General features: G+C 44.0%; 1 protein-coding gene across 2 annotated transcripts in view; it reads left to right on the top strand.

Moving 5' to 3' along the window:
- Positions 1-2,332: 2,332 nt before the first annotated feature.
- Positions 2,333-26,767, top strand: part of LOC102964582 (zinc finger protein 551-like) — a 28,893-nt gene continuing 4,458 nt past the window's right edge. Inside the window, exons 1-3 of one of the 2 annotated variants that reach the window (XM_042969878.1) lie at positions 2,333-2,551; positions 5,335-5,458; positions 6,978-11,713. In XM_042969878.1, the coding sequence (XP_042825812.1) occupies positions 2,519-2,551; positions 5,335-5,458; positions 6,978-8,647 (1,827 nt within the window). In that variant the 5' untranslated portion in view covers positions 2,333-2,518 and the 3' untranslated portion in view covers positions 8,648-11,713. Of the gene's footprint in view, positions 2,552-5,334; positions 5,459-6,977; positions 11,714-26,767 lie in introns of those variants that run through there. The other variant, XM_042969879.1, reaches the window with a different exon arrangement.

Genomic DNA, 26,767 nt, shown 5'->3' with positions numbered 1-26,767 from the left:
GGGAAATAACCTCCACATTAATTTGAATACGGAAAATTTAATAAAAGGATTATTAACCAAGACATTGGAGTATTGAGGAATTGCTAGGAAAAGTAAAGACAACCCTAAAAACACTGGAATAATTCAAAATAAAAATGCTCAACATCACTCATCATCAGGGAAATACAAATCAAAACCACAATTAGATACGACCTCACAGCTGTCAGAACGGCTAACATTAACAACACAGGTAATGAGAGATGCTGGTGAGGATGCAGAGAAAGAGGAACCTTTTTTTTTTTTATGTTTATTTATTCTTGAGAGAGAGTGAGCTGTGGAGGGGCAGAGAGAAAGGGAGACACAATCCGAAGCAGGCTCCAGGCTCTGAGCCATCAGCACAGAGCCTGAGGCAGGGCCCGAACTCATGAACTGCGAGATCATGACCTGAGCCAAAGTTGAATGCTTAACCGACTAAGCTGCCCAGGTGCCCCAAAGAGGAACCCTTTTGCGTTGCTTGTGAGAATTCAAACTGGTGCAGTCACTCTGGAAAACAGTATGGAACTTCCTCAAATAATTAAAAATAGAACTACCCTACATCCCAGTAATTGCACTACTAGGTATTTACCCAAAGGATACAGGAATGCTGTTTCAAAGGGGCACATGCACCCCAATGTTTATGGTAGCACTATCAACAATAGCCAAAGTATGGAAAGAGCCCAAATGTCCACTGACAGATGAATGGATAAAGAAGATGTAGTGTATATACACAATGGAGTATTACTCAGCAATCAAAAAGAATGAAATTTTGCCATTTGCAAAAATGTGGATGGAACTAGAGTGTATTATGCAAAACTAAATTAGAGAAAGACAAATATCATATGACTTATATGTGGAATTTAAGATACAAAACAAATGAACAGAAGGGAAAGGAAGCAAAAATATATATAAAAAACAGGGAGGGGAACAAAATATAAGAGACTCCTAAATATAGACAACAAACTGAGGGTTGCTGGAGGGATTGTGGGTGGAGGGATGGGCTAAATGGCCAAGGGGCATTAAGGAAGACACTTGTCTGGATGAGCACTGGGTGTTGTATGTAGGGGATGAATCATTGGATTCTACTCCTAAAATCATTATTGCACCATATGCTAACTAACTTGGATGCAAATTTAAAAAATGCAACACAGAATGGTAGAAACAAGTTTGTGAATATCTAACCTGAAGGACTATACACAAAAGAAATCATAGAAATCAATTAGAAAAAAAGACAAAAAATAAAATAGGCAACATATTTGAACAAAATATTCATTAAAGAACATATATGAATGGTCATTAAGCCTAGAAAAGTTATGCAACTCTAGTCATTATGAAATTATAATTTAAAACTACAATGAGAAAGACTACAGTCCACCAAGACAAAACTGATTAAAAAGAATCATGATGCCAAGATTGGATTCAGCTTAACTCTTTTTTTTTTTTTTAAATCAGATCCTTCCTTTGCATATGCACTCTGAGAATGCTATAACAACTGTCACATAACAAAACAGAATTTAATAAGTTACACTCCCTTTGAGATAGATGTCAGAGTAGTAAAGGATTTGACTATATCTTAAGAAATAAAGAAATACTAAATGGATAAACACTGTTGCTTTGTGATTTGGACACAATCACTGAAAATGCAGGCAGGAAAGATGTTCTCTGTGGGAACCAGTTGCAGAAATAACTCCTTGTCCCCTACTTCCAGGGCGGCCTAAACATCACTGTTTCTTTCTAAGTCATGGCCCTGACTATAGATACATAGTTACAAAATCGACTAATCCTTCTGACTACATGCATTTGAATAGCAAGAAAATGTTTATTACATTGTTGCTAAGAGTGGATGCATTTTGAGTCTGAAAGAGACTGTGTATATTTAAATCTGTAGCATTTAATAATTGAAAGGTTGAGATCAGGTCAGGATCTCAGGGTTGGTGGGTTGAAACCTCTTCTCAGGCTCTGCCCTCACAGTGCAGAGCCTCCTTGGGATTCTCTCTTTCCCTCTCTCTGCCCCTCTTCTGCTCTCTCTCAAAAGAAACAAACAACAAAACAAAACAAAAATTTAAAGGAATAATCAGCTTCCGTTCCCTGAAGGCTAAAGTCCTCTTATTTCTGAGACACTCGTGGTATCGGGAAAACTTTACTGGCGGAGGTCAAGAACTAGACACTCTAGCTGAGGAAACTCCATTACCCAAACGGCAATGCGCATAAGAGTTGCGGAGTTGACCCAATGAAAGCCCAGAACAGGTGCATTTCCGTGCGACGCATCAGATTAGGGCGGGACTTCCGGCGTCTGCCTCTTGGCGGTCATTTTGGCTTCCTTCGAGTCTGTTCACTCAGAGGCTCCGGAGAACTGGGTCGGCGCCCCGTAAGGCAAGGTAGACGTTCTCCCGGCTGCAGAGACGCGGCTCTGAGCCTCGGAGGCGGCGGCCTCGGGGTGACCCGCAACGGCCTGGGATCGAGATCTCCGCGCCCCACAGCTGCGCTCCGCCTACAGAGTCCGATGGCGGCGGCCGCGCGTAGGGACCCGGCTGAGGTAAACGCGCGACCCCCGGGCCCTCTCCGCCCTCCCCCACCCAGACCTTCCAGGCCCGAGCGCGGGGCGCCTGGTCGCGTCCCAGCGGCCCAGGTCCCGCTGTCCGGGCCGGGAGGCTCTCGCGGGCGGGGACCCCGTGTCTGAGCGCCGGCGTGACGGGGTGCGGGAGCGGGCTGAAGGGGAGGGGTCGCTCGGTTGCAGAGACTTAGAGGTGCGGCGGGGCCGGGAGCACTGGGGAAGCCCAGGCTCTGTTTTGTGTCTACAGGCAACAGAGTGTGAGGCGAAGGCCTTAGGAGTTGTACCTTCTTTCTCGGGACGCTGGGAGCCACGAAGAGTTGGGGACAATAGAGGGACGGTGTCCGAGATCGGGTTCTAACAGGTTTCCTGCAGCTGCTCACAGGAGGGACAGACGGGAAGAGGGGTGATGATAGGAGCAGGAAAGTTGAGTTCTGTAAAGATCGCCTAAGTGGCGACAGTGCACCGAGAACAGGAGCCCAGAAGTAGCGCGCTCGTCTTGTCTCCGGATCCTGCGCTGGGCTAAGGTACTTGGCCACCTGAGCCCGTGGATCCTGGCTTAGGGGTGCTGGGTTGTGGAGCTTATTCTAGGGCGTCCCTAGACCCCACCCCCGCACGTGCTTTGGGATAATGGTGTGCTGTGACTCTTCTGCCAGTGCTCCAGTCGCCGGGTCTGGGAACTTGGAGGAGACATCAAGCGCAGGGTCCTAACTCCAGGCCCAGAGTTACAGAGTGGTTCCTATTTTTGGCAGCCAGTGCAGTGAGATATGGAAGGGGTCCCAGGCATAGGTACTAGGACGTGCAAAGGCTTGGAGAGTTCGGGAACCTGCGGGTAACCTTTGTTTCTCATGGGAGCTGGGAGGAGTCAGGTCTGGACACCCAGGTGTCCGGTGCTGTGGGAGGGGTTGGAGCAGTGAAGGCAGGTGATCTCCCTGCGGCTGCAGCATGGAGAGGAGTGCAGTTGTGATGGTGGTGCTGGGAAGGTAAGGGAGGAGGCTACTGCAGTAGTCTGGGCCGGTGTGATGGTAGCCAGAGCAGGGTGGTGGCTGTGGAGGTGGGAGCAGTGGCTAGATTCTGTGTCAGTGTTTGAGGTGTGGCTGCCTGGGTTTTCTAATTTTGAGGTACGGACAGAGAGGTAGGGCTCAGTCAGAGGTGACGAAGTTTTGGCTTTGGCAGCTGGGAGAATGGAAGCTCCATCAGCTGAGATGGGGAAGCTAGTAAGAGTAAGTTTCATTGGGGACATCAGAAGATTTCTTTTCGGTCTGTTAAGGGTATGAGATGTTTCAGGACAGGTCAGGATGTAGGCTTCTCCAAAAGGTGGTGGAGAGTGCGGACCAGGGAGGAGCTGTAGGTTACTTAATAGGAGGAATCCTGGGGCACCTGGGTGACTCAGTCGGTTAAGCACCTGACTTAGGCTCAGGTCATGATCTCAAGGTTTACGAGTTCCAGCCCCACGTCAGGCTCTGTGCTGATGGCTCAGAGCCTGGAGCCTGCTTCGCATTCTGTGTCTCCCTCTCTCTCTGCACCCCCCCCCCCCCCCCCAGCGCTCTGTCTCTGTCTCTCTCTCAAAAATAAATTTAAAAATCATTAAAAAAAAATGTGGGGATTCCTGGTCAGGATGACAGTGGTAATAGTGGCCCAGGAAGAAGAGGGTAGGCCTGAGGACCAGGTTTCCTGCCTGGCTCACTGGTTGTGGGATGTGGGTGCCACAACACAGATTGGGGAGAGAAGCGATCATAGAGAGGGCAGGGGAGACTGCATGGTTTGGGATGTGGCCAGGGACTCCAGGGGAAAAGTGGACATGAGACAGATGTGGAGGCATAGGAGTAATTCAAACAAGGTGACATTGAGATGGGGGCTGGTGCTTATTCACGTCTGCAGACTCACCAGGATTTCGTTGTGTCTGGTGGGGGCTTAGGTGTTCAGGTGAGGCTGGTGTATTTGCTTAGGAGCACAAGTGGTCATTTATGAGACTCACTGGGCAGCTGAGTCTTGAACGCAGGTTAGACAGAGAGAAGAAACATGTGACTGGAGAGGGGACATAAAGCGCATGCAGGACAAGTGGGGGAGAGCCATGGGTATCTGAAATCTGCTTTCATTTTTAGGTAGTGGGGTTGGAGCAAGGAACAGGGAGGGAGGCCTTTGCAGTAGGACTCAAGGCTGTGTCTGTCAGTGGGGACCATCAGAGTCTGCATAGTATTTGATCCTGTTTGAAATTGGGCCACATATGCTGAGTGACAAGTAGAGGCCAAGGAGATGACTATAGTGATGGGTAGGAGTTGTGGGAGTGCCGTTGTGAGAGGTGTGCCAAGAGTGACGTGCACATGGAGAGGGAGTGTGGACGCATGACCCCAGGGCCTGGAATTGAGGTCGTAAGGATGAAGGATAATGCCACAATTTTTCTGTCTTGGAGGGATGATCCAGAGGACTTCAGCGGTATTGCCTGATAAGACCAGAGTCACAGCATTCACACCCTCCTTGTATAGCCAACTTCTCTCCCTAACCTGTGTTCATTTGACACCAACTACTTTGACAAGAGGCAAGTTGGCTACCATGCCAGGTCCACAGTTCAGATATCCTCTCTCTGCCCATCTGCCTGTTGTCATGAGAAGACATAGTATCAGTGGGAACGTTGAGGAGAGGCCTGATATTTCCTCTGAGGCATGGAGTAGAGTGAGCCAAGGATGGATGTGGAGGGCGGGGGCATGACGAACTTGGACTCCTAGGAGAGATGTTGATCATTGAGTGAACTGTCCACATTATGACAGGATGTGAACTTTGAGGATGTGGCCATTGACTTCTCCCAGGAGGAATGGGGGCTCCTTGATGAGACTCAGAGACTCCTGTACTGCGACGTGATGCTGGAGACCTTTGCACTTGTAGCATCTCTGGGTAAGACTGTTACATTGCTCCTGGTGTTCTGAGGTGATGTCGTGCCTCCCCCCAACCCCCAGAGTTAGCTCTGTCTTTCCCACAGCTGGATCATGGGATCTGATTTCCACACTTTCTTGTTAATGTGTGTGGTGGGTGCCAGTGCTGAGCTGTGTATAGTGACCAGACCAATGGACTCCCTAATCATCTCTCACACCTGTTGCCTCAGAAAGTGCAGAGGAGGGTCTGGGAGTCTGGAGTCTTGCAGTCAACTTAATGGATCCCACCTTGCTTGTCCTGTCCCTGGCAGGTGACTGGTTCCAGATCCATGGCCTCCAGTTTTGCCCCCTTTCTCTAGCTAAGAGTTCTGTGTGACTGCCTGTGCCAGGTCATGGCCGTAACATGAACCATGGGCTATTCTTGGTTACATAAACCATGGGCTAAGACCCTCCTTGAGCTGTATTTTGTAGTATTTTTCTCCTGAATATTACTGCATGACAAGTTGCCTGGGGCCAGTGGTGGCCACTCACCGTGCGTCTTTCATTAAGACTTGCATCATTCAGGTTCTAAGGAGTTACACAGTGGAGAGTGCAGGAAAAACACTGCTTGTTTCACAGGGTGGACATGGCAAGATGGTCTCACAAGAGGCCTGGCCCTGGTGTGTGGCAACCGGGGGTGGGCATGACCTCAGGGCTGTGTTCAGATCATACCAGGAACCTGCCATGTGTTCAATGGTATTCTGGTGCAAGTACCACTAGCCACATATTGTTTCTACCTTTTCTTCTACATACTTAACACTTTGCTGACTTGTCATTTCATCTGAGACTTCTGGCTCCTGGCTCCTTCCACCTTTGTGGCCTCCATGAGCCACCAGTTCCTCTGCACTGCTCCCTCTACAATATTCTCCAACATTGACCTGCACATGGTGTCATGAGGTGTGCACATATCCTTACATAGTCCTTGAACCAGCTGCTTAGTTCCAGTTGAATTTTGGGGGGGACAGGACACAACCAGCCTTCCCACACAGCATGCCCACGTCTCCAGCAGACAAGGTCCTACTGAAGGAGGAGTGAGGAGGCAGGAATTTCTCCTCCATGTGGTGCACCCTATGCTTCTGTGCTTTGTCTGTTGAGGTTTCTTCTGTTCAGGTTTCTTCAGAGGCCCAGTACTGTCAAGCCGCCCCTACCTCAGCCTGCCTCCAGCTCCCTTGTTCTCACAGCAATTTCATGGACCCAACTTGTGTCTGGTACACCCTGGTAATGGAGCTCTCTCCTCTCACCAAGTCAGCATCTCGTCAGCACCTCTGTGCTTTCAGGTTGTCGGCATGGGACGGAAGATGAAGGGGCCCCTTCTGTGTCTGTAGGAGAGTCCCAGTTCAGGGCTTCTCAGGCAGGTCCATCCACCCAGAAGATCCACCCCTGTGAGATGTGTATCCCAGCCTTGAAGGATATCTTGCACCATGCTGAGCCCCAAGCAAGATGTCCTTGGCAGAAGCCATGCTTGGGTGGCACGTGTGTGAGATGTTTCTCTTTCCATGCAGACCTTCACCAGCAACAGAGGCATGGCAGTGAGGAGAAGCCCTGGAAAAGGGATGGGGACAGAGCCTCGTGTTTGAAGAGCTGCAACATCTTTGTGTCAGGACAGCCTTTCACCTGTAGGAAGGTTGGTGAGGACTTCCCAGCCACCTCGGGACTTCTGCAGCACCAGACCACTCCCAACAGTGAGGAGCCACACAGGGGCAACCAGAGTGGGCAGGCCTTTCACAGTGGAAAAAGTCACTACAGCTGTTGTGAATGTGAAAAGGCTGTCCGCCACAACCATGCACTGGATCAGCATCAGAGTGTCTGCTCTGGAGAAGGGCTGTATGAGTGTGGCAGATGTGGGAAAACCTTCAGCTGCAACTACAGATTGGTGCGGCACCAACAAATTGACAGTGGACAAAGGCCATATGAGTGTGGTGAATGTGGGAAATGCTTTAGCCAGACTTCTGACCTCATTAAAGACTGGAGAATTCACAGTGGTACAAAGCCTTATGGATGCAGAGAATGTGGACAACTAATTACCCATAGCTTCAGTCTCAGAAAACACTGGAGAATTCACACTGGAGAAAGGACTTATGAATGCAGTGAATGTGGAAAAGTCTTTATCCACAAATCCAAACTCATTCACCACCAGAGACTACACACTAGAGGAATACATTATGGGTGTGGTGAATGTGGGAAATCGTTTAGTTACAAATCCAACTTCATCGAGCACCATAGAGTTCACACTAGAGAAAGGCCTTATAAATGCAGCGAATGTGGGAAATCCTTTAGACAAAGCTCTAGCCTTTTCCGACACCAGAGAGTTCACACTGGAGAAAAGCCATATAATTGCAGCAAATGCGGGAAATCCTTTAGACAAATCTTTAACCTCATTCGGCATGGGAGAGTTCACACTAGAGAAATGCCTTATGAGTGTAGTGACTGTGGGAAATCTTTTAGCTGCAAATCTGAACTCGTTCAACATCAGAGAATTCACAGTGGAGAAAGACCTTATGAGTGCAGTGAATGTGGGAAGTCCTTTAGACAGTTTTCTAACCTCATTCGCCACCGGAGTGTTCATACTGGAGAAAGGCCTTATGGGTGCAGTGTTTGTGGGAAATACTTTAGCCGCAAATTTATCCTTATTCAACATCAGAGAGTTCACACTGGAGAAAGACCTTATGAGTGCAGTGAATGTGGAAAATCCTTTACCCGCAAATCTGACCTCATTCAACATCAGAGGATTCATACTGGCACAAGACCTTACGAGTGCAATGAATGTGAGAAATCTTTTAGGCAACGCTCTGGTCTTATTCAACACCGGAGAGTTCATTCTGGAGAAAAGCCATATGAGTGTGGGGAATGTGGGAAATCCTTTAGCCAAAGTGCAAGCCTTATTCAGCACCAGAGAGTTCACACTGGAGAGAAGCCTTATGTGTGTATCGAATGTGGGAAAACCTTTAGCCAAAGCTCTAGCCTCATTCAACACCAGAGAGGTCACACTGGTGAAAGGCCTTATGAGTGCAATGAATGTAGGAAACCCTTTACCCACAAATCTGACCTCATTCAACATCAGAGAGTTCACACTGGAGAAAGGCCTTATGAATGCAATGAATGTGGGAAATCATTTAGCCGCAAATCTAACCTCCTTAGACACCGGAGAGTGCATACTGGAGAAAACCCTTAATTGTGCTGGTTATGTTTTATTTCTTCATTCAGTGTACAACACTAAAGGAGACTGTGTGTGAGAGACATTTTCCTGAATTTAAACATCTTTTATCTCAACATAAACTTTGTGAGATTCCTCCTAAGTCTGAGGTACATGCAAGACTTTAGGAGGATGCATTGTATGGTTTCACCTGTCCAGCGCTACTGCCGTATTTATGTCACCGCCAGCTTCTGTGGCCGAGGGCATTCACCTCTACTACCTGGCCCATCTGCACGATGTAGGTCAGTCATCACCCAGAGTACGCAGAGAAGCTAGCCTCTTCTGTTTTCCCATTTGCCTGAGGAAACTGTGAATAGCCTGAGCGCTTAGGGAGAGCCTCATTCCTTTCTCTCTGACTTTAAGGAGCGGACCTGACCCAGTTTTGGTCCAGAGGACCCATCCTCACCTTGCTAAGAAGGACCTATTTCTTTTCAGGAACGCTGTTCTTACATTATGCTTGTGATGAATTCTTCCCGGTTCTAATTCACCAGCATGGGAACTGCTTGCTACACATTGGGTTGGTTTATGTTCTTTTGGTCAAGGTCTTTGTTTCTGCACCTTTGATTTTGGTGGTTGTATTCACTGTGTGAGGTGATTTGAAAGCAGAATTGTGATCTATCAGCAGGTAGAGACCAGCAAATTTTGTGGGGATCCCATACTTCCTGTGTTTCAGGAAGGACGGTATGATGGTGGAAAATAGCAGTTGTCCAATATTGGTCTAGTTTGCATTGGTGCCCAGTGCTTTGAAAGAAAGACTGCAGGACTTTGTGGTGCTTAGCAACTTGGTGCCGAGATTTGGGGGGAGGTCAGGGGTCACCCGAAAGAGGAGACCTTTGTGGTAACAACCTCCCTGTGCTTCTTTGAACAACATAAATTATATTCTCTTGTTTGCTGTATATATCACATAATTCCCACCAGTATTCAGGGGACTTCTTCCCCAGGTCCTGCAAAGGAGCCATGTGCCACGATGTACAAAATTTCAGTGTCATTTGCTGTAAGACTAGAAATACAGGTGGAATTGTAATTGGAACAAAAACATGGATTCATAGGGCATAAAGGAGACTGCAGTAAATTAGATGGAATGTGCCTTACCTAAAAGTTCATTTCTAAACATTCTAGAACTGTGACTTATATGATTGATGTGTACAGAAATTCTCAGGACCTCCATAACTATTTCTTGTAGCCAAGGTCATTGATGAACTAAATATTCTAAAGGTTTTGTGGATTCTCACAGCCTCTCTGGGCTGTTCAACAGGTCATTGCTCTAGAGTCAGGAAAACAAGGATAGAGAGAAGGCTGAGCCTACTGTCCAAGGATGTGTCTTTTATGACCCAGCCATCATTCTTGTAGATTCAGGTGGGAGCAGTCTTCATGCTGCCAATATTTGCTACCACTGAGGGAAGGCTGCCCCTCCCCGGGCATGAGGGTACAGATGGTGGAGTCCATATAGGGTTGCCAACCTAATTTCCTAAAAAAGGATATCTGGGCTTGTATTTTGGACCACTTCTTAAAGCTCTGTTAAGGTATAATCTGTATAGTTGACACTCAAAAAAATACACTTATCTAATGTTATCAATTTGGTAAACTCTGACATATGTATAAAGTAATGAAACCATATTACTCATGAAAATGCACATATTTGTCATGATATATTTACTTTGTGCTCATATAGTGTCTCTCCCTGCCTTATCCAGCCTTCCAGGCAGCCATCAATTCTCTTTCCTTTACATTAGGTTAGTTTGTATTTTCTATAATTTAAATAGGCATTATTAAGTATATGCATATTTTTTGTACTAGTTTCCTTCATTCTGCATACTTATTGAAATTCAACAATGATGCTTATTTTTATTGCTGAGTAGCGTTCTGTTCTATGAATAATGACTTTATCCATTTATCTGTTCTGGACAGATAGGTTATTTCTGGGCGTGGGGTGTTTACAAAAAACGCTGCTATGAATATTTACATTCAGTTCTTTATGTGGATATATGTTTTATTTCTCTTGTTATAACTCTTGTTATAGTAACTAAAACTGTTACCGTGTAGGTGAACGCTTCGTGTTTTAAGAAATGTGAAACCGTGTTCTATAATGGTTACTCTCTTTTGCCTTCCCGCCAGTAGTACATGAGAATTCTAGTTCTCTGGGAACCTTGACACTAGATGTGGTCTATCTTTTTAAATTTTAGCCCTTGAGATAAGTGTGTAGCCATAAGCCACGTTGGTTTTAATTCCATTTCCCAAAGTATTTCATGATGTTGAACATTTGTCATGCATTCTTTTTATCATCAGTTTATCTTCTTATCATCTGTTTATCTTCTTTGGTAAAATGTGTGCTTGTAACCTCTTAACCTATTTTCTTTTTATGTACTTATGTATTTATTACATGGAACAATTGTTTTTGAATACCAGATTTTTCTCCCTCAACTTTTTGTCCTCATAATTGAAAAGCCACATGCACTAGATTTATACGTTTAATCTGCATTAATACATCTCTGCTTTCTTAACTCAGTGACACATTAAATCAAGCCTAGGTTTTAGTCTTTGGCAATCCCTGGCATAGACACTCCCCTCATGGTAAATGCAAATCGCCAAAGTGGTGTCACTGAACATGGAGTTGGTAAGATATTCCTCGTAACCTCTCATTATATTCTGTTCCCAAAGTACTGATACAGTACCCACTAATCTTTTCAGGAACATAGGTAATAAAACAATAAGAATGACTAGTAAGTGGCAAGTTTTAAACACATGTTTTGCAAAAAGAGTTTAAGTATGATTAACTTAAACTGCACATATTTTAAATGTACATTTTGATATTTTCATACGTACTTACATCCCATTGTAAATGGCTGTTTACAATATGTCCATGGATAAGACTGTTAAGTCCCATTAAACCTGTCACAATCCTCCATCATTATTTATCATTTTCATGGTCGTTCTTCTATTTATCCCCATGCATACTAGTGGGTTATTTTACTTGTAATCCTAACAAGTCAGTGCATAACCTCTTAAGAATTTCCCAAATCTAAAAAAAAAAAAAAAAAAAAGAATTTCCCAAATCTAAGGACTCTCATGACTCTGATAACTTGAATACACAAAACATATTTTTGAATATATATGTTAATGCTGAATTTTATTAATTGAGTTAGTTATTGAAGGCAGTTTGAACGCAGTTAGGATATTATGGCTTTTATTACATGTGTTTTTTTAAGTCTATTCACTTAACCTCTTTTATTTTGTTTGCTGAAAAATTAGTCACGGTGTTAATATTTTTATATAGTTTAATATTACTTCTATAATTAAAAATCATGAGTTGCCCTTGAATAATCCAGATGTGTACAGTACAGACATGTACATAAACTATACTTCTTGATGCTTAACACAATTAGACTTCTCTAACTTCCATCTGTCAAAACATTGTTTCAAAGTTATTTCTTCAGCAGTTTACAAATTCACATGTCTCTGATTTTAAAAATTTTAAACTTTTCTAATAGGAAGTTGAAATCTGCAAATCAAAAGCCTGTCTTCCCTTGTCAGTGTGTACATATATCAGATCATCACTTTAAATATAATTTTATTTGCCAGTTGTACTTCTATACAGGTAAAAAAAAATAAAAGATTGAAATCATGCAAAAAGCCTTATCTGAACTAACATTGAGAAATAGAGCAATGGAAGAGGATCTTTTAATTCATCACATGGAACAAAAATACAGAATATGTTTATTAATTTTTCTCTGAAGACAACACACTTTGTGTTTGGAGACATAAAAGATTATTGTGAGTTTCTATATTCCTTTAGAATATAAGGGTCAGATATTGCTGCCAGGGACCATCAGGGACACACTAATCTTACCAGCTCTTTTAACTATAGTCCAACCCTTTTGGCCTTAATTTGAAGTGTAGCCATTGTCTTTTCATAATTTTCATGACCATCAAAGAAAGTGGGCCGTTCATCTGGATGGGTTAAACTATTGCCAGTGTTATAATACAGCCTTTTGGATTTCCTGCTAACTCAGCTTCACCAATGAATACATTCACTGAAGTTATGCCAGTTCCTACTGGAATCCCAGTCACAAAATACAGAATGTCACTACATTAAAAAAGTGCATGTTGTAGGGACACCTGGGTGACTCAGTCGGCTAAGCCTCTGACTTCAGCTCAGGTCATGATCTCCTGGTTCATGAGTTCGAGCCCTGTGCCAGGCTCTGTGCTGACAGCTTGGAGCCTGGAGCCTGTTTCGGATTCTGTGTCTCCCTCTCTCTCTGCCCCTCCCCCACTCGCACTCTGTCCTCTCAAAAGTAAATAAACATTAAAAAAAAAAAAAAAAGATAAGGGGCACTTGGGTGACTCGGTTAAGCGTCCAACTTTGGCCCAGGTCATGATCTCACAGTTCATGGGGTCAAGCCCCGTGTCAGGCTCTGTGCTGACAGCTCAGAGCCTTGAGCATGCTTTAGATTCTGTGTCTCCCTCTCTCTCTGCCCCTCCCCTGCTCGTTCTCTGTCACTCTCTGTCTCTCAAAAATAAATAAACGTTAAAAAATTGAAAAATCTATCCCAAATACATCGTAGCTTTGGCATAATTTTAAAAAATAGTTTATCTAGTACAGAGCCTGTAAGCATACATCTATACAAATTATTACAAAATGTAAATTAATATAACTGCTGGAAGGTCGACTGGGTGAATATGATAAAGTACACCCAGTGGAAGACCAGGTCTCAAAGCTCAAGGAAACATTCCTTGAGAATATATTTTTATGTCTGGAATGAATACTGTGCAGTGACTTACTAAGTATAGAGTGATGGGAAGAATATTCCAAAGAGAAAGTAGGTGAGAAGGGATCATGCTTGTCTAGACCTAGAAGTCAAGGCCATGGTTCAGAATCACAGTTTAACAATTTTGGGGTTTTGTTTGTTTGTTGGTTGGTTTGTTTTTGGTAAAACAACTATAAGCATGATTCTGTTTGTCAGGGTAAAGAGCTCATCCCTTGTAAAGCATGACAAAATTAATACTTCCCTTTCTGTTACGCTATGTTAAGACAAATCATTTCTTTTATATCCTATAGTATCAGTAAGCAGACTTTTGAAATGTATTATAGTCTTCATTTCTTCTTAAGCCTTAAATTTTCCATGTTTTTATATCCTTTTCAGATCAGGTCTTTACATTTATTCCAACCATGTTTTTGCATCTCTTGGTTCAATCAAAGATGGAGAGATTGATTCTGTAGTATGTGTGTAGAGCACAAGAATGAATGATTTACAAAGTTTTCCCACATGGGATTTGAGAAGTCATTGACAATGCCACAGATTTCTTTTAATGTTTTTTTATTATTATTATTTTAAAATGTTTTATTTATTTTTGAGAGTAAGAGAGACACAGCACAAGCAGGGGAGGGGCAGAGAGAGAGGGAGACACAGAATCCGAAGTGGGCTCCAGGCTCTGAGCTGTTAGCACAGGGCTTGAACACGTGAACTGCGAGATCATGACCTGAGCTGATGTCGGCCACTTCCCAGACACCCCTATTTATTTTTTATTCTCAAGTTAGTTAACATACAGTGTAGTTTTGGCTTCAGGAGTAGAAACCAGTGATTCAACACTTACATATAACACCCAGTGCTCATCCCAGCAAGTGCCCTTCTTAATGCTCATTACCCATTTAATCCAGTCCACCCACCCCATCACCCCTCAGTTTCTTCTCTGTATTTAAGAGTTTTATGGTTTGCCTCCCTCTGTTTTTATTTTTCCTTCCCTTCCCTTATGTTCATCTGTTAAGTTTCTCAAATTCTACATGAGTGAAGTCATATGATATTTGTCTTTCTCTGATTGACTTATTTCACCTCGCATAATACCCTCCACTTCCATCCACGTTGCAAATGGCAAGATTTCTTTCTTTTTTGTCACAGAGTAGACAAAACTGTCATCGGTTGATGGACAGTTGGGCTCTTTCCATACTTTGGCTGTTGTTGATACTGCTGCTATAAAGGATATAGTGTATGTGCCCCTTCAAATCAGCATTTTTATATCCTTTGGATAAATCCCTAGTAGCGCAGTTTCTGGGTCGTAGGGTGGTTCTGGTTTTATATTTTGAGGAACATCCAGAGTTTTCAGAGTGGTTGCACTAGTTTTCATTCCAACCAACACTTCAATAGGGTTCCCCTTTCTCCTAATGTTCGTTTATTTTGCAGGGGGGCGGGGGAAACAGAGGATCTGAAGCTGGCTCCACACTGACACCTTTGGTGCTGACAGCAGCGAGCCCAGTGTCAGGCTCGGACTTATGAACTGTGAGATCATGACCTGAGCCGAAGTCAGAGGCTCAACCGACTGAGCCACCCAGGCGCCCTGACAGTGCCACAGACTTTAACAAAGCCAGGTTGAATGTCTATTTTCCAGAAGTGTATCTCCACAAAAATCTATAAACTCCAGGAACACTGAGGAATTTTAGCCAGCTTAGAATTCTGCCGATGGAAGAAAAAGTAAAGAAAGGAGGTCTACAAATAGGATACTGAGGGACAGGGTTGAGAAGGATATGCCAGGGAGGAAGTTTTAAGCTTATCATAAAGTACCTAATGTCAGAGTTCAAAGGGGACCTTTCAAAACTGTTTATATACAGGACAGAAAGGAAATAAAATATTGGTTAACGAATAACCTTTCTATACTTATTATGAACAAATATCCTAGTACAATTTAGACTCTTATGTTGCCTCCCTGAATGATTATTTAGGTACGGTATCTTTTTTAGGTAGATCCATCAGTTGCTAGAATGTCATCTATATTCTTGTGATTTCAGGTGTCTCAAATACAGATTAGATAGAAGAGGCATAATTCTCCCTGTTGAAAATGTGGAGACACTCTCCCCTTCCCTTTTCTCATAGCATCTAGCTTAGAGAACTTGTCAGAACTACATCATCCCAACAACCCATCCCTTTGAGGACCACACAGGCCTTTTACCACCCGGGCTCCCTCATACCTGCATTCCTGACTTATATTATTTAATTTCAAAAAGAACTTCCTGTCATACAAACAAGTTTGTTTTTCCTCTGGTGAAGTCAAGAAACAAACACACATGTTTACCCCAACTACAAAGGTAAAGTTAGGACAAACTATATGTAACAAATGATGCTGTCAAGTGCCCTTACGTGAAGACGAGTTCTATTTACGTTGAAAACATGTATGTAATGGGTTCTGTCTACTTCTCCGTATGACATTGAGATTTTTTCTGCAAGTCTTTGCAAATTTCGTAGCTGATTACTCCTGGTGCACATCACATTCCAGTTTAAAGTATTAAACACATTACTCAGTAATGTGGTATATGAAGAAATTTATTTGGTCTTTCTCCATTGTGCACTGTTCCTGCCACAGAGCTCCTACAACACTTGTTATCTCCTGAGTGATAGTAATATCTTGTGTGTTGTCATAAGGAGCCCATTTTTTAGCACCCCTTAATTTATGCTAAAGACTTGTGTTGGGGTGGGGGCCCTAAATACAGTCAGGATGGGGAATGGTCATCAGAAACGAGAATTAGAGGGTTAGAACTTGCAGCCCCACCCACCAATCTCCAGGAGAGTGTGCTGGAGGATAAAAAAGATCTATATATCCTTTTAGATATAGAGGTCTGTAAAAACTCTTGAAAAGGAGACGTGAGGAGCCTCCAGGTCTGTAAACATGCCTGGAGGGGGGCACACCTCAGTTCCATGAGGACAAAAGCTCCTGCACTGGGGACCCTACTGTACCTCCCCTATGAGTCCCCCTAGAGCGACTATAGGACATCGGGATACATTCTGGGTCCCCCTATGTACTTCATCTGCCTCTAAACATATTTCCCTGAGTTCTGTGAGCCACCCTGGCAAGACAATCCAGCAAGAGGAGGGGTCAGGGGATCTGCTCATTTACAGCCAGTCACTGTGAAGCACAGGTGACAACCTGGATTTGAGACTGGCATCTGAAAGGCACAGTCCTGTGGGATCTGGTAAAATCTTCAGCTAGATAGAGACAGAATTAATTCCTTGGCAGTGTTGATGAATACACATACCAAATACGAGTGCGGAGTGGATCTGTAGGCGGGGAAGATTGTTGTATGTCCCCACCAGTCACCATCACACATGCCTGCAGGAGAAAAGCCTCATCACCCGTGTCACCACTATCTAGTGTGCAGGATTATGGGCCAGTGTGACCGGTTGGACAGCGTCAGAGACTCACTAGGCTGCACCCAGGAGATGGCAAACTCTAATGAACAAACCCCTCGGCAACTTCAACAATTAATAAGAAGGCAACTGGGACCTGTGGGTTAACATAACTTTTGAGAGAGCAACTGTAGGGCATCAGCATACGTTCTGGGTCCTAGCTGCAATAAATATGGCTTAAGAAACAACATTTGTGACGCAATTGAGGAAATTGAGCATGAGGAATATGTCAGATTTTTTAAAATGTTTTATTTTTGAGAGAGACAGAGAGAGAGACAGAGTGTGAGCGGGGGAGGGGCAGGGAGAGAGACACACACACACACACACAGAATCCGAAGCAGGCTCTGGCTCTGACCTGTCAGCACAGAGCTCAATGTGGGGCTTGAACTCATGAACTGTGAGATCATGACCTGAGCCAAAGTCAGACGCTTAACTGACTGACCCACCCAGGCGCCCCAAGAACATATTTGCCAGATTTAAAAAATGTGTTGTCTGATGGCTATTGGGACTATGAACCTGTTGAAAATATATCCTCCATGAGTTCTTCTGCATTAAGTGTAATGTCTAAGTAACGTACCGGTATATGTGAGGACAGATCATACAAAAATGGCTATGAAATGATAAGTAATGGTGGAAGACTGGGGAAGCTTCATTTTGCTTCATTACACAGTGTTTTCCTGTTTGGTGTATGGTTGCATATCGCCAGAAGAAATGATAAAATGTGGCTTGGTCTGTTCAGACTGCTGTAAGAAATTTTCACAGACGGGGTAGCTTATACACAACATAATTAATTCTCACAGTCTTGGAGACTGGATGTTGGAGACCACGGTGCCAGCATGGTGGGGCCAGGGCTCTCCTTGGGGTGCTGACGTTCTCTGCGTCCTCAACATGGTGGAAGGGGCCATGGGTCTCTCTGCAGCCTCCCATAGAGCACTGATCCCATTCAGGAGGGCTCCACCCTCATGACTTAAGCACCTCCCCAAAGCCTCACCCCCTAAGACCATCACCTTTCTGTGATGTAGGATTTCAGCATATGAAATTTGGGGGAACACAAGGATTCAAACCCATAGCAGTACCATTGTGTCGGTAATTTTATCTTTTCAGAAGGAAGAAATCAAAAGGGTAACAGGGTACTTGTGGGTTTGGCCTAGCGTGTAACAAACTGGAAGTCGCCTCTCCATCCTAACAAGGAAAAAGCTGAACAAACCAACAGACTCTTCTCCGATTCCAAAAATAACTGCGGTCACAGGGAAAACTGCTGTGCCCCGGTTGAGACCAGCAGATACAGAGATCACAATATACTGAAGCAGAAATGCACATGTGGAATCAGTGGGAGCCCGTGCAGGGGTAGGGAGACTGAAATGTACTTGCCCAATTGCTGGAGTCTCAGTGGAAACGAGCCTGAGAGAAAACTTCCTGGGGAACCCAGCCCTGTGGAGAGCTCCCACACACTTGTAGAGTTCTACCTGATTCTCGCAGTGAGTATCCCGTGATGTTCTGTGATCTTCTGCGACAGGAGAAGATCCTGTGCTCCAAGAGCAGAAAGGAAAAGAAACCCATTTTATTCTTCTTTTTCTTTGAATGTTACCTGTTTTCTTTGTTTGTTTGTTTGTTTGTTTGCTTTTTTAAGTAAGCCCTGTGTCCCAGGTGGGGCTTGAGTTCATGAGCCTGAGATCGAGAGCCACGTGCTCTACTGACGAAGCCAGCCAGATTCCCCCAAAGAAACCATTTTCAAATATGCCAAAGCATGGTTCTCTGCAAAGTCTGCTTGCAGAAAAAACAGTTTGTTTGTTTTTTTTTGTTTGTTTTTTTTTTTTAAATTTTTTTTTCAACGTTTTTTATTTATTTTTGGGACAGAGAGAGACAGAGCATGAACGGGGGAGGGGCAGAGAGAGAGGGAGACACAGAATCGGAAACAGGCTCCAGGCTCCGAGCCATCAGCCCAGAGCCTGACGCGGGGCTCGAACTCACAGACCGCGAGATCGTGACCTGGCTGAAGTCGGATGCTTAACCGACTGCGCCACCCAGGCGCCCCAAAAACTGTTTGTTTTGATTTGAGGCAAATTAATGCTCTGAAACTGAATTTGTCTTTATTTAACAGAGGTTCACGGTGGGAATTTCACAAGCTAGTGACATACGAGGTAATCTCTTAATAAGCCAAGGAAGAAAATAACATATCCAAATCAATAGTCAACTAATCACACTATTGTAGCAGGCAGAAGGAGATGAAAGGAGTAACGTCCACATGTAGTGGAGGCAAAACTTGTTCTGAGTTAGTACTATGGAGAGACGGCAAACCCATAGCTGATGTCCAGCCGCCAGCGCAAAGGGAAGTCCCCTGTTCCTAGAACATGTTGCTAGGGAACGATGATGCCAGTGTTGATGGGCTAGTGGATCTCCTTCCAGGGCCACTGTGGTCTTCCCCACTGGTGTAAAAGAGTGGCCTTTACTATGGCAGGAGCTAATGCCCTAAGGTCTTTGGAGAGCTATTCAGATGAGCAGTTAGCCTTGCCCAACCCAGCACTCTGGGATGGTCTTCACCAACTCTCAGGAGTTTTGGTCTAAATGGCCCTTAGCCATATTTGCTCCTTCCTATGTTTTTATTGCGAAGTCCCGGCAGGAACCCGCAGCACCTGGGCTACTGAGTTATTATTGGTGAGAACAGATGAGTTGATGACGTCTTGAACCTCATTCTTTTGTCAAAACACATTACTTCTAAAGGCAGATTCATTTTCATCATCAACGAATGGCTCTAAATCATACCAAACCAATATGCACACTATTTGAGCAGAGCCTAAGTTGCTCAGGATTTACCAGAGCCTAGGTGAACAGAGGGAAGGGAAACATACCTACCTCCAGGCCACTCGATCCACCCTGTCCCAACCAAGGTGTGGGGGGACACTGACAAGGCACAGTGCAGAAGCACAAACTCACTATAAGACTTGAGACCTCTATTTTATGTCAGTAAATTCATTCCATAAAAGAAAATAAATCTTTGGGGCACTTGGGTGGCTCAGTTGTTAAGCCTCTGACTTCGGCTCAGGTCAGTATCTCATGGCTTGTGAGTTCGAGCCCCACGTCAGGCTCTGGGCTGACAGCTCAGAGCCTGGAGACTGCTTCTACGCTCTCTCTGCTCGTTCCATGCTCATGCTGTGTCTCTCTGTTTCTCAAAAATAAATAAACATTAAAATTTTTTTTTTAATTTTTTTTTTCAACGTTTTTTATTTATTTTTGGGACAGAGAGAGACAGAGCATGAACGGGGGAGGGGCAGAGAGAGAGGGAGACACAGAATCGGAAACAGGCTCCAGGCTCCGAGCCATCAGCCCAGAGCCTGACGCGGGGCTCGAACTCACGGACCGCGAGATTGTGACCTGGCTGAAGTCGGACGCTTAACCGACTGCGCCACCCAGGCGCCCCTAAAATTTTTTTTTTAAATAATAAAATAAATCTTTAACCTACAAACAAAACCTCTTAATCTCAGAAACTGTGAAGATCCACTCATAAGGAACTCAAAGGTTAAAGAGGAAATTTCTGTGCCAAACAAATCATAACACTGTTCCAGGCATAAAACAAGACAAAACCAAACAGACCCCTAGTCACAGACGACGTAACAGTCCCCTTCTCCCCACACTAATGCCGCTCCTGTCTACACCAGTCCCATTCATGGAGTACTTCACACATAGACCTCAAGACAATATCACAAGGTGTGATGAATGTAAAAAGTCTGCAGAGACCAAGCAAGCCTTCGAACCAGGCTCACACTAGACAGGGATGTGGAAGTGGGAGACTAGGAATAATGTTGTTGTTGTTGTTGTTGTTGAAACAGAGCATGAGCAGGAGAGGGGCAGAGAGAGAGGGACACACAGAATCCGAAGCAGGCTCCAGGCTCTGAGCTGTCAGCACAGAGCCCGACGAGGGACCCAAACTCACAAACCGCGAGATCATGACCTGAGCCGAAGTTGGACACTTAACCGACTGAGCCACCCAGGCTCCCCAGGAGGTTAGGAATTTAAAACAATTGTGATTAAGATGCTAAAGGCTGTACTGGATAAATTAGACAGCATGCAAGAACAGACGGGTTATGTAAACTGAGATGGAAATTCCAAACAAACAACCCTCCCACCCCCACCCCAGAAAACAAATACTGGAGATCAAAAGTGTAACCGAAATGAAGAATGCTCTGGTGGGCTTATCAGTAGACTACACGTAGCTAAGCAAAGAATCTGACCTGAAGATATCCCAGAATAACCTCTAAAACTGGGAAAAAACAAACAGAAAAGCTTGGAAGAGAAACAGATGACACAGCTGTAGGACAACCACAGAAGCTGTCAATTACCAGTTCCAGGGATAATAGAACAAAGAGATACAGGACAGAAGAAACTGAATCAAGAATTTCAACTGAATCCAAATTGCATCAGTCTTGAAACTGAATCAGTCTCTTTTTGGAATACTTTCCAAAACAGAACGTAGCACCCTAAAATGGCTTCACTGATGCTCTCTCCTCAGTATTTAAAGAAGAAATTGTACCAATTCTCTACAATCTCTTCAGAGGGAGAAGCAGAGGGAATAAGCCCCAACTCCTACGAGGCTAGCATTGCCCCAGTACCCAAACCAAACAAAGCCGTGACAACGAAGAAAACTATAGACCCAGTCTCTCATGAAGACAGATGCAAAAATCCTCACCGGGATGCCACCACACACCTGTTAGAGTGAGGAACGGGAATGCTGAAGACAGCACATGCCGGAGAGGATGGGGGACAGCGTGAACTCTCATTCCTTGCTGGTGACAACAGCACAGCCACTTTGGAAGACGCTTGGGCGGTTTCTTTCAGAACTAAAGTTACTCTTACCATACAACCTGGCAACTGTGCTCCTTCGTATTTACCCAGTGGAGTTGAGAACAGGACCACTCGGGGCGCCTGGGTGGCTCAGTCGGTTGAGCTTCCAACTTCGGCTCAGGTCATGATCTCGCAGTCTGTGAGTTCGGGCCCCGCCTGGGGCTCTGTGCTGACAGCTCAGAGCCTGGAGTTGCTTCGGATTCTGTGTCTCCCTCCCTTTCTGCCCCTCCCCCGTTCATGCTCTGTCTCTCTCTGTCTCAAAAATAAATAAACATTAAAGAAAATTTAAAAAAAAAAAGAAAGAAAACAGGGCCACTCAAATATCTGCCAGTAATGGTTCCTAGCGTCTTATTCAAAATTGCTAAAACTTGGAAGCAACCAAGATGTCTCCATAGTGGGTGAATGGATCACATTGATATGTGCAGACAAGGATATTATCTAGTTCTGAAAAGCAATGAACTATCATGCCATGAAAAGACATGGAGGGATCTTAAAGAGCATATTAAGTGCGTAAGTGAAAACAGACATCTGAAGAGGCTTCATACTGGGGGGCGCCTGGGTGGCTGAGTTGATTGAGAGTCTGATTTCAGCTCAGGTCATGATCTCACAGTTCGTGGGTTCAAGCCCCACTGTGAGGCTCTGTGCTGACAGCTCGGAGCCTGGAGCCTGCTTCAGATTCGGTGTCTCACTGTCTCTCTCTCTCTGCCCCTCCCCTGTTCACGCATGTGCTCTCTCTCTCTCTCTCTCTCTCTCAAAAATAAATTTGAAAAAACATTAAAAATAATTAAAGAGGATTCATACTGTAGGATTCCAGCTATAAGGCATTCTGAAAAGGGCAAAATTATTGAGAGAAAAAAGGATCAGTGGTTCCTGGGCAATGCGTGAGCAAGAGAGGGATGGATAGATGGAAGCAGAGAATTTTTAGCGCAGTGAAAATATTCTACGTGATACTGTGTTATATATTATGAGTTGTTCGGACTCTAATGTACACACCAAGAGTGAACCCTCATATGCACCATGGACTCTGGGTGATAATGATAATCAAAGATAACAAATGTATCACTCTGGTGGGGGACCTTGATAATGGAGGAGGAAAGGCACTGCATGTGTGGGGGCAGGGGATACGCGGGAGATGCCTACCCTGCTCCTAATTTTCCTATAAACCTAGAAGCGCTCTAAATAAATTAAAGCTTTTTTTGAAGTTAGTCATGTTTTTAAGTAATCTCTACACTCAGTGTGAGGCTCAAATACAGGAACCTGAAATCTAGTCACGTGCTCTTCCAACTGAGCCAGCCAGGCACCAGCAAAAATACAGGTATGCGTTTGCATTTACTTATTTTAAGAGAAAGAGCACGTGAGCAGGGGAGAGGGACAGAGGGAGAGAATCTTAAGCAGGCTCCACCCCGAGCACGGAGCCGGACGCAAGGCTCAGTCTCACGACAGTGAGGTCATGACTGGAGCCGAAATCAAGAGTCAGACAGTTAACTGACTGAGCCACCCAGGTGCCCCTAAAGTTTTTAAATTAAAAACAAAAACAAAAACAAGTAACATGAAACAAAACATTGAAGTGAGAGTTAGTAGCCCTGGATTTTACTTCCCATCCTGCAAGTCACTTCCGCTTCTTGGGCCCTAATTTAATTATCTGCAAAGGAAGGAAGTGGGCCTTGTGTTTTGTAAGGCTTTTTTGCATTCCCCTTTCTGTGGTAATACTAATTGTTTCTACTTTAAAGCTACAAAGGGCTATCTCAATCTTTGTAGGATTTGTCTACTACATCAAATAAAATGGAATAACACACACATTAATAGTGGCTACTTAAAAAGACAAAGTTTTACGTTTTAAATATCTTTTAAACAATTTAATTCAGGCATAACTGTCCTCAACTGCTCATATCTAGAACGTATGTTTTATCCTTTTCATGCTTACGGTATTAAAAGCTTCCTTCTGTCCTTTTGAGTTTATCCTCCTCACCATATGATATTACTCATAACATGACATATTCTACCCATTATAATGGCATTTCCAAGTATATTCCCCAAACGGAGAAGGCTATCATTTTATGGTCATTCTTCACTCATCTACCCCCATCCACTTAGGAGTTTAAATTTGATCCCAGACGTGATGTCGTTACTCACCTAATCCCTTCAGAATGTGTTTCTAAGATGGAAATGCTCTTGTATGACTCCAAAAACTTTATTACACACAATCAAAATACTTGAACGTACGATATATCATTTTAAGTGCTGGGGTTTGTCAGTTGTGCTCCTTATTTAATGCAGATTGGTTCCAATCAGGATGGAAAATTTAGCCTTAGGCAAGTATTAGGTAAATCTGCAAGGCTTCTAACCTATATGTACCACTGACCATTTGTTAGCTTTTATTGTTCACTTGATAAAGTGCTCGGCCTTTTGTCTCTTCAAATTTGCTACAGTGTAAATGAGGCTTCTTGACTCCATGCCCAGCCTCCACCCGTATTTTGTATTTTGAGTCCAAGAGCTTTGCTCAACATCATGCAACATGAGGGAAACCCACCTATACCACGGTGAGATAATGCTACACGTGTACCAACTGGGTTCACATTTAAAAAGACTAACCGTACCCACTCCTAGCAGAGATACCAGAGAAATGGAACTCTCATCCACTGCTAGTGGGAATACAAGAGGAAGAATCATTTTAGATGACAATCTGGGGTCCCTTAGAGGCCCTACATTCACCCACAAGCTGACTCCAGGATTAACACAACAGAGAGGACCCTGTCAGTATGAAGAACTGTATCCAATTTCTGCAGCATTTTTACTTGCAGCAGCTGAACCTGGAAACAAATATCCACTAACAGGAATAAATAAGTAAATAGCGTCGTATCGACAGGACACTCTTCTCAGCGATATAAAAATGAACTGCTCGTACAGGCACCACTGATGAATTCCAAAATAAGTGCCACGTGAGGGCACCCAAGGAAATGGACTAAAGACTTTAAGACTTCAATCATACAAATTCTAGAAAATGCAAACTCATCTATTATAATGACAAGTCAATGGCTGCCTCGAGGATGCATTATCAGGGAACACAAATAAATATGGGGGTGTGGGAAGGTTTATGGTCATGATCGATGGCTTCATGGGTTACATGAATGTCCAAACATCAAACTGCATAATTTAATGATGGAAACTGCATGTCATTTGCACCTTACTGAAGCTTTAAAAATAAGTTTCACATTAAAAGCCTGGATTGCCATGAACTACTGGGACCTCATGAAAATAAAAAGCTTCTGCACAGTGAAGGAAACAGTCAGCAAAACTGAAAGGCAACTGACAGAACGGGAGAAGATATTTGGAAATGACATATCAGATAAAGGGTTAGTATCCAAAATCTACAAAGAACTTATCAAACTCAACACCCAAAAAACAAGTAATCCAGTGAAGAAATGGGCAAAAGACATGAATAGACACTTCTCCAAGGAAGACATCCAGATGGCCAACCGACACATGAAAAAATGCTCAACATCACTCATCATCAGGGAAATACAAAGCAAAACCACCATGAGATACCACCTCACACCTGTCAGAATGGCTAACATTAACAACTCAGGCAACAACAGATGTTGGGGAGGATGCAGAGAAAGAGGATCTCTTTTGCACTGCTGGTGGGAATGCAAACGGGTGCAGCCACTCTGGAAAACAGTATGGAGGTTCCTCAAAAAAATAAAAATAGAACTACCCTACGACCCAGCAATTGCCCTACTAGGCATTTATCCACGGGATACAGGTGTGCTGTTTCGAAGGGGCACATACACCCATGGTTTATAGCATCACTATCAACAATAGCCAAAGTATGGAAAGAGCCCCAATGTCCATCGATGGATGAATGGATAAAGAAGATGTGGTGTCTATATACAATGGATTATTACTCTGCGATCAAAAAGAATGAAGTCTTGCCATTTGCAACTACATAGATGGAACCGGAGGGTATGATGCTTAGCGAAATTAGTCAGAGAAAGACAAAAATCATATGAGTTCACTCATATGAGAACTTTTAGAGACAAAACACATGAACATAAGGGAAAGGAAACAAAAATAATATGAAAACAGGGAGGGGGCAAAACAGAAGAGACTCCTAAATATGGAGAACAAACTGAGGGTTGCTGGAGAGGTTGTGGGAGGGGGGATGGGCTAGATGGGTAAGGGGCACTAAGGAATCTACTCCTGAAATCATTGTTGCACTATGTGCTAACTAATTTGGATGTAAGTTTTTAAAAATAAAAATTAAATTAAAAAAATAAAATAAGCAGAGGAAAGAAAAGAAAAAAAAAGTCTGGATTGCCTACACTTCAGATATCAAGTTGGGCCACCATACTGACTCCACCATGTGTGTCCTCATCAGAAGACATAGGTGTCAGCGGCAGGAAAATTAGGTGAGCAATGAAGGTGTTTCCGTGTCATTCAACAAAGACACTGGCTGGGTCAAAAAGGCCTCACTGTTGAACTAAGAGCTCTCTCCTGTCTCTGTCCTCATTTTGCTGCCATCTATAACAGACTTTGGTGAACAGCCCAGAGGGGACACAGGAATCCACAAAACCTTGAGATTATTTTTTCTGACAGGCCCTCAGCTACACAAGACAGACCCTTCTGGAGGTCCTGAGATTTTCTGTACCTGCTCATCCTTCAAGGTCACAGTGCCTAAATACTGTGGATGCCCTTTTCAGAGAGGATCACTGCAGTTTGTTGGTCTCCTGCACTCTCTCTTAATCCAATTTGCGTCACAGTGATCATGCCCATGGCCCTTATAGTCTTAAAACCAGTGATGCTACCTACAGAATTCAGGACATCAAGGCCTGTGGCTGTGCTGCCAGGCCTGGGGAATAGATTTCCTTCAAGAGCACCGGGCACTCACTATACCATCAATATCCCTCGTGAACAAGACAACAACTTTATGTTGCTTAGAAGCCCTGAAGGTTGTCCTAACAGCCAACAACTGCCACTCTTCGGATTGAAACTCTGACCCTACAAAATATCCTGGCATCCAACTATAAATTAGGATCACAGAGCCTTCAGCCTTCCCTGAAAGTCTTCAAGCAGCCATACAAACTAAACT

The sequence above is a fragment of the Panthera tigris genome, chromosome E2 (genome assembly GCF_018350195.1).
Source record: "Panthera tigris isolate Pti1 chromosome E2, P.tigris_Pti1_mat1.1, whole genome shotgun sequence".
Classification (NCBI taxonomy): Eukaryota; Metazoa; Chordata; class Mammalia; order Carnivora; family Felidae; genus Panthera; species Panthera tigris.
Note: the sequence above shows the minus strand (reverse complement) of the source record. Positions and strands in the feature narration are given on the sequence as shown.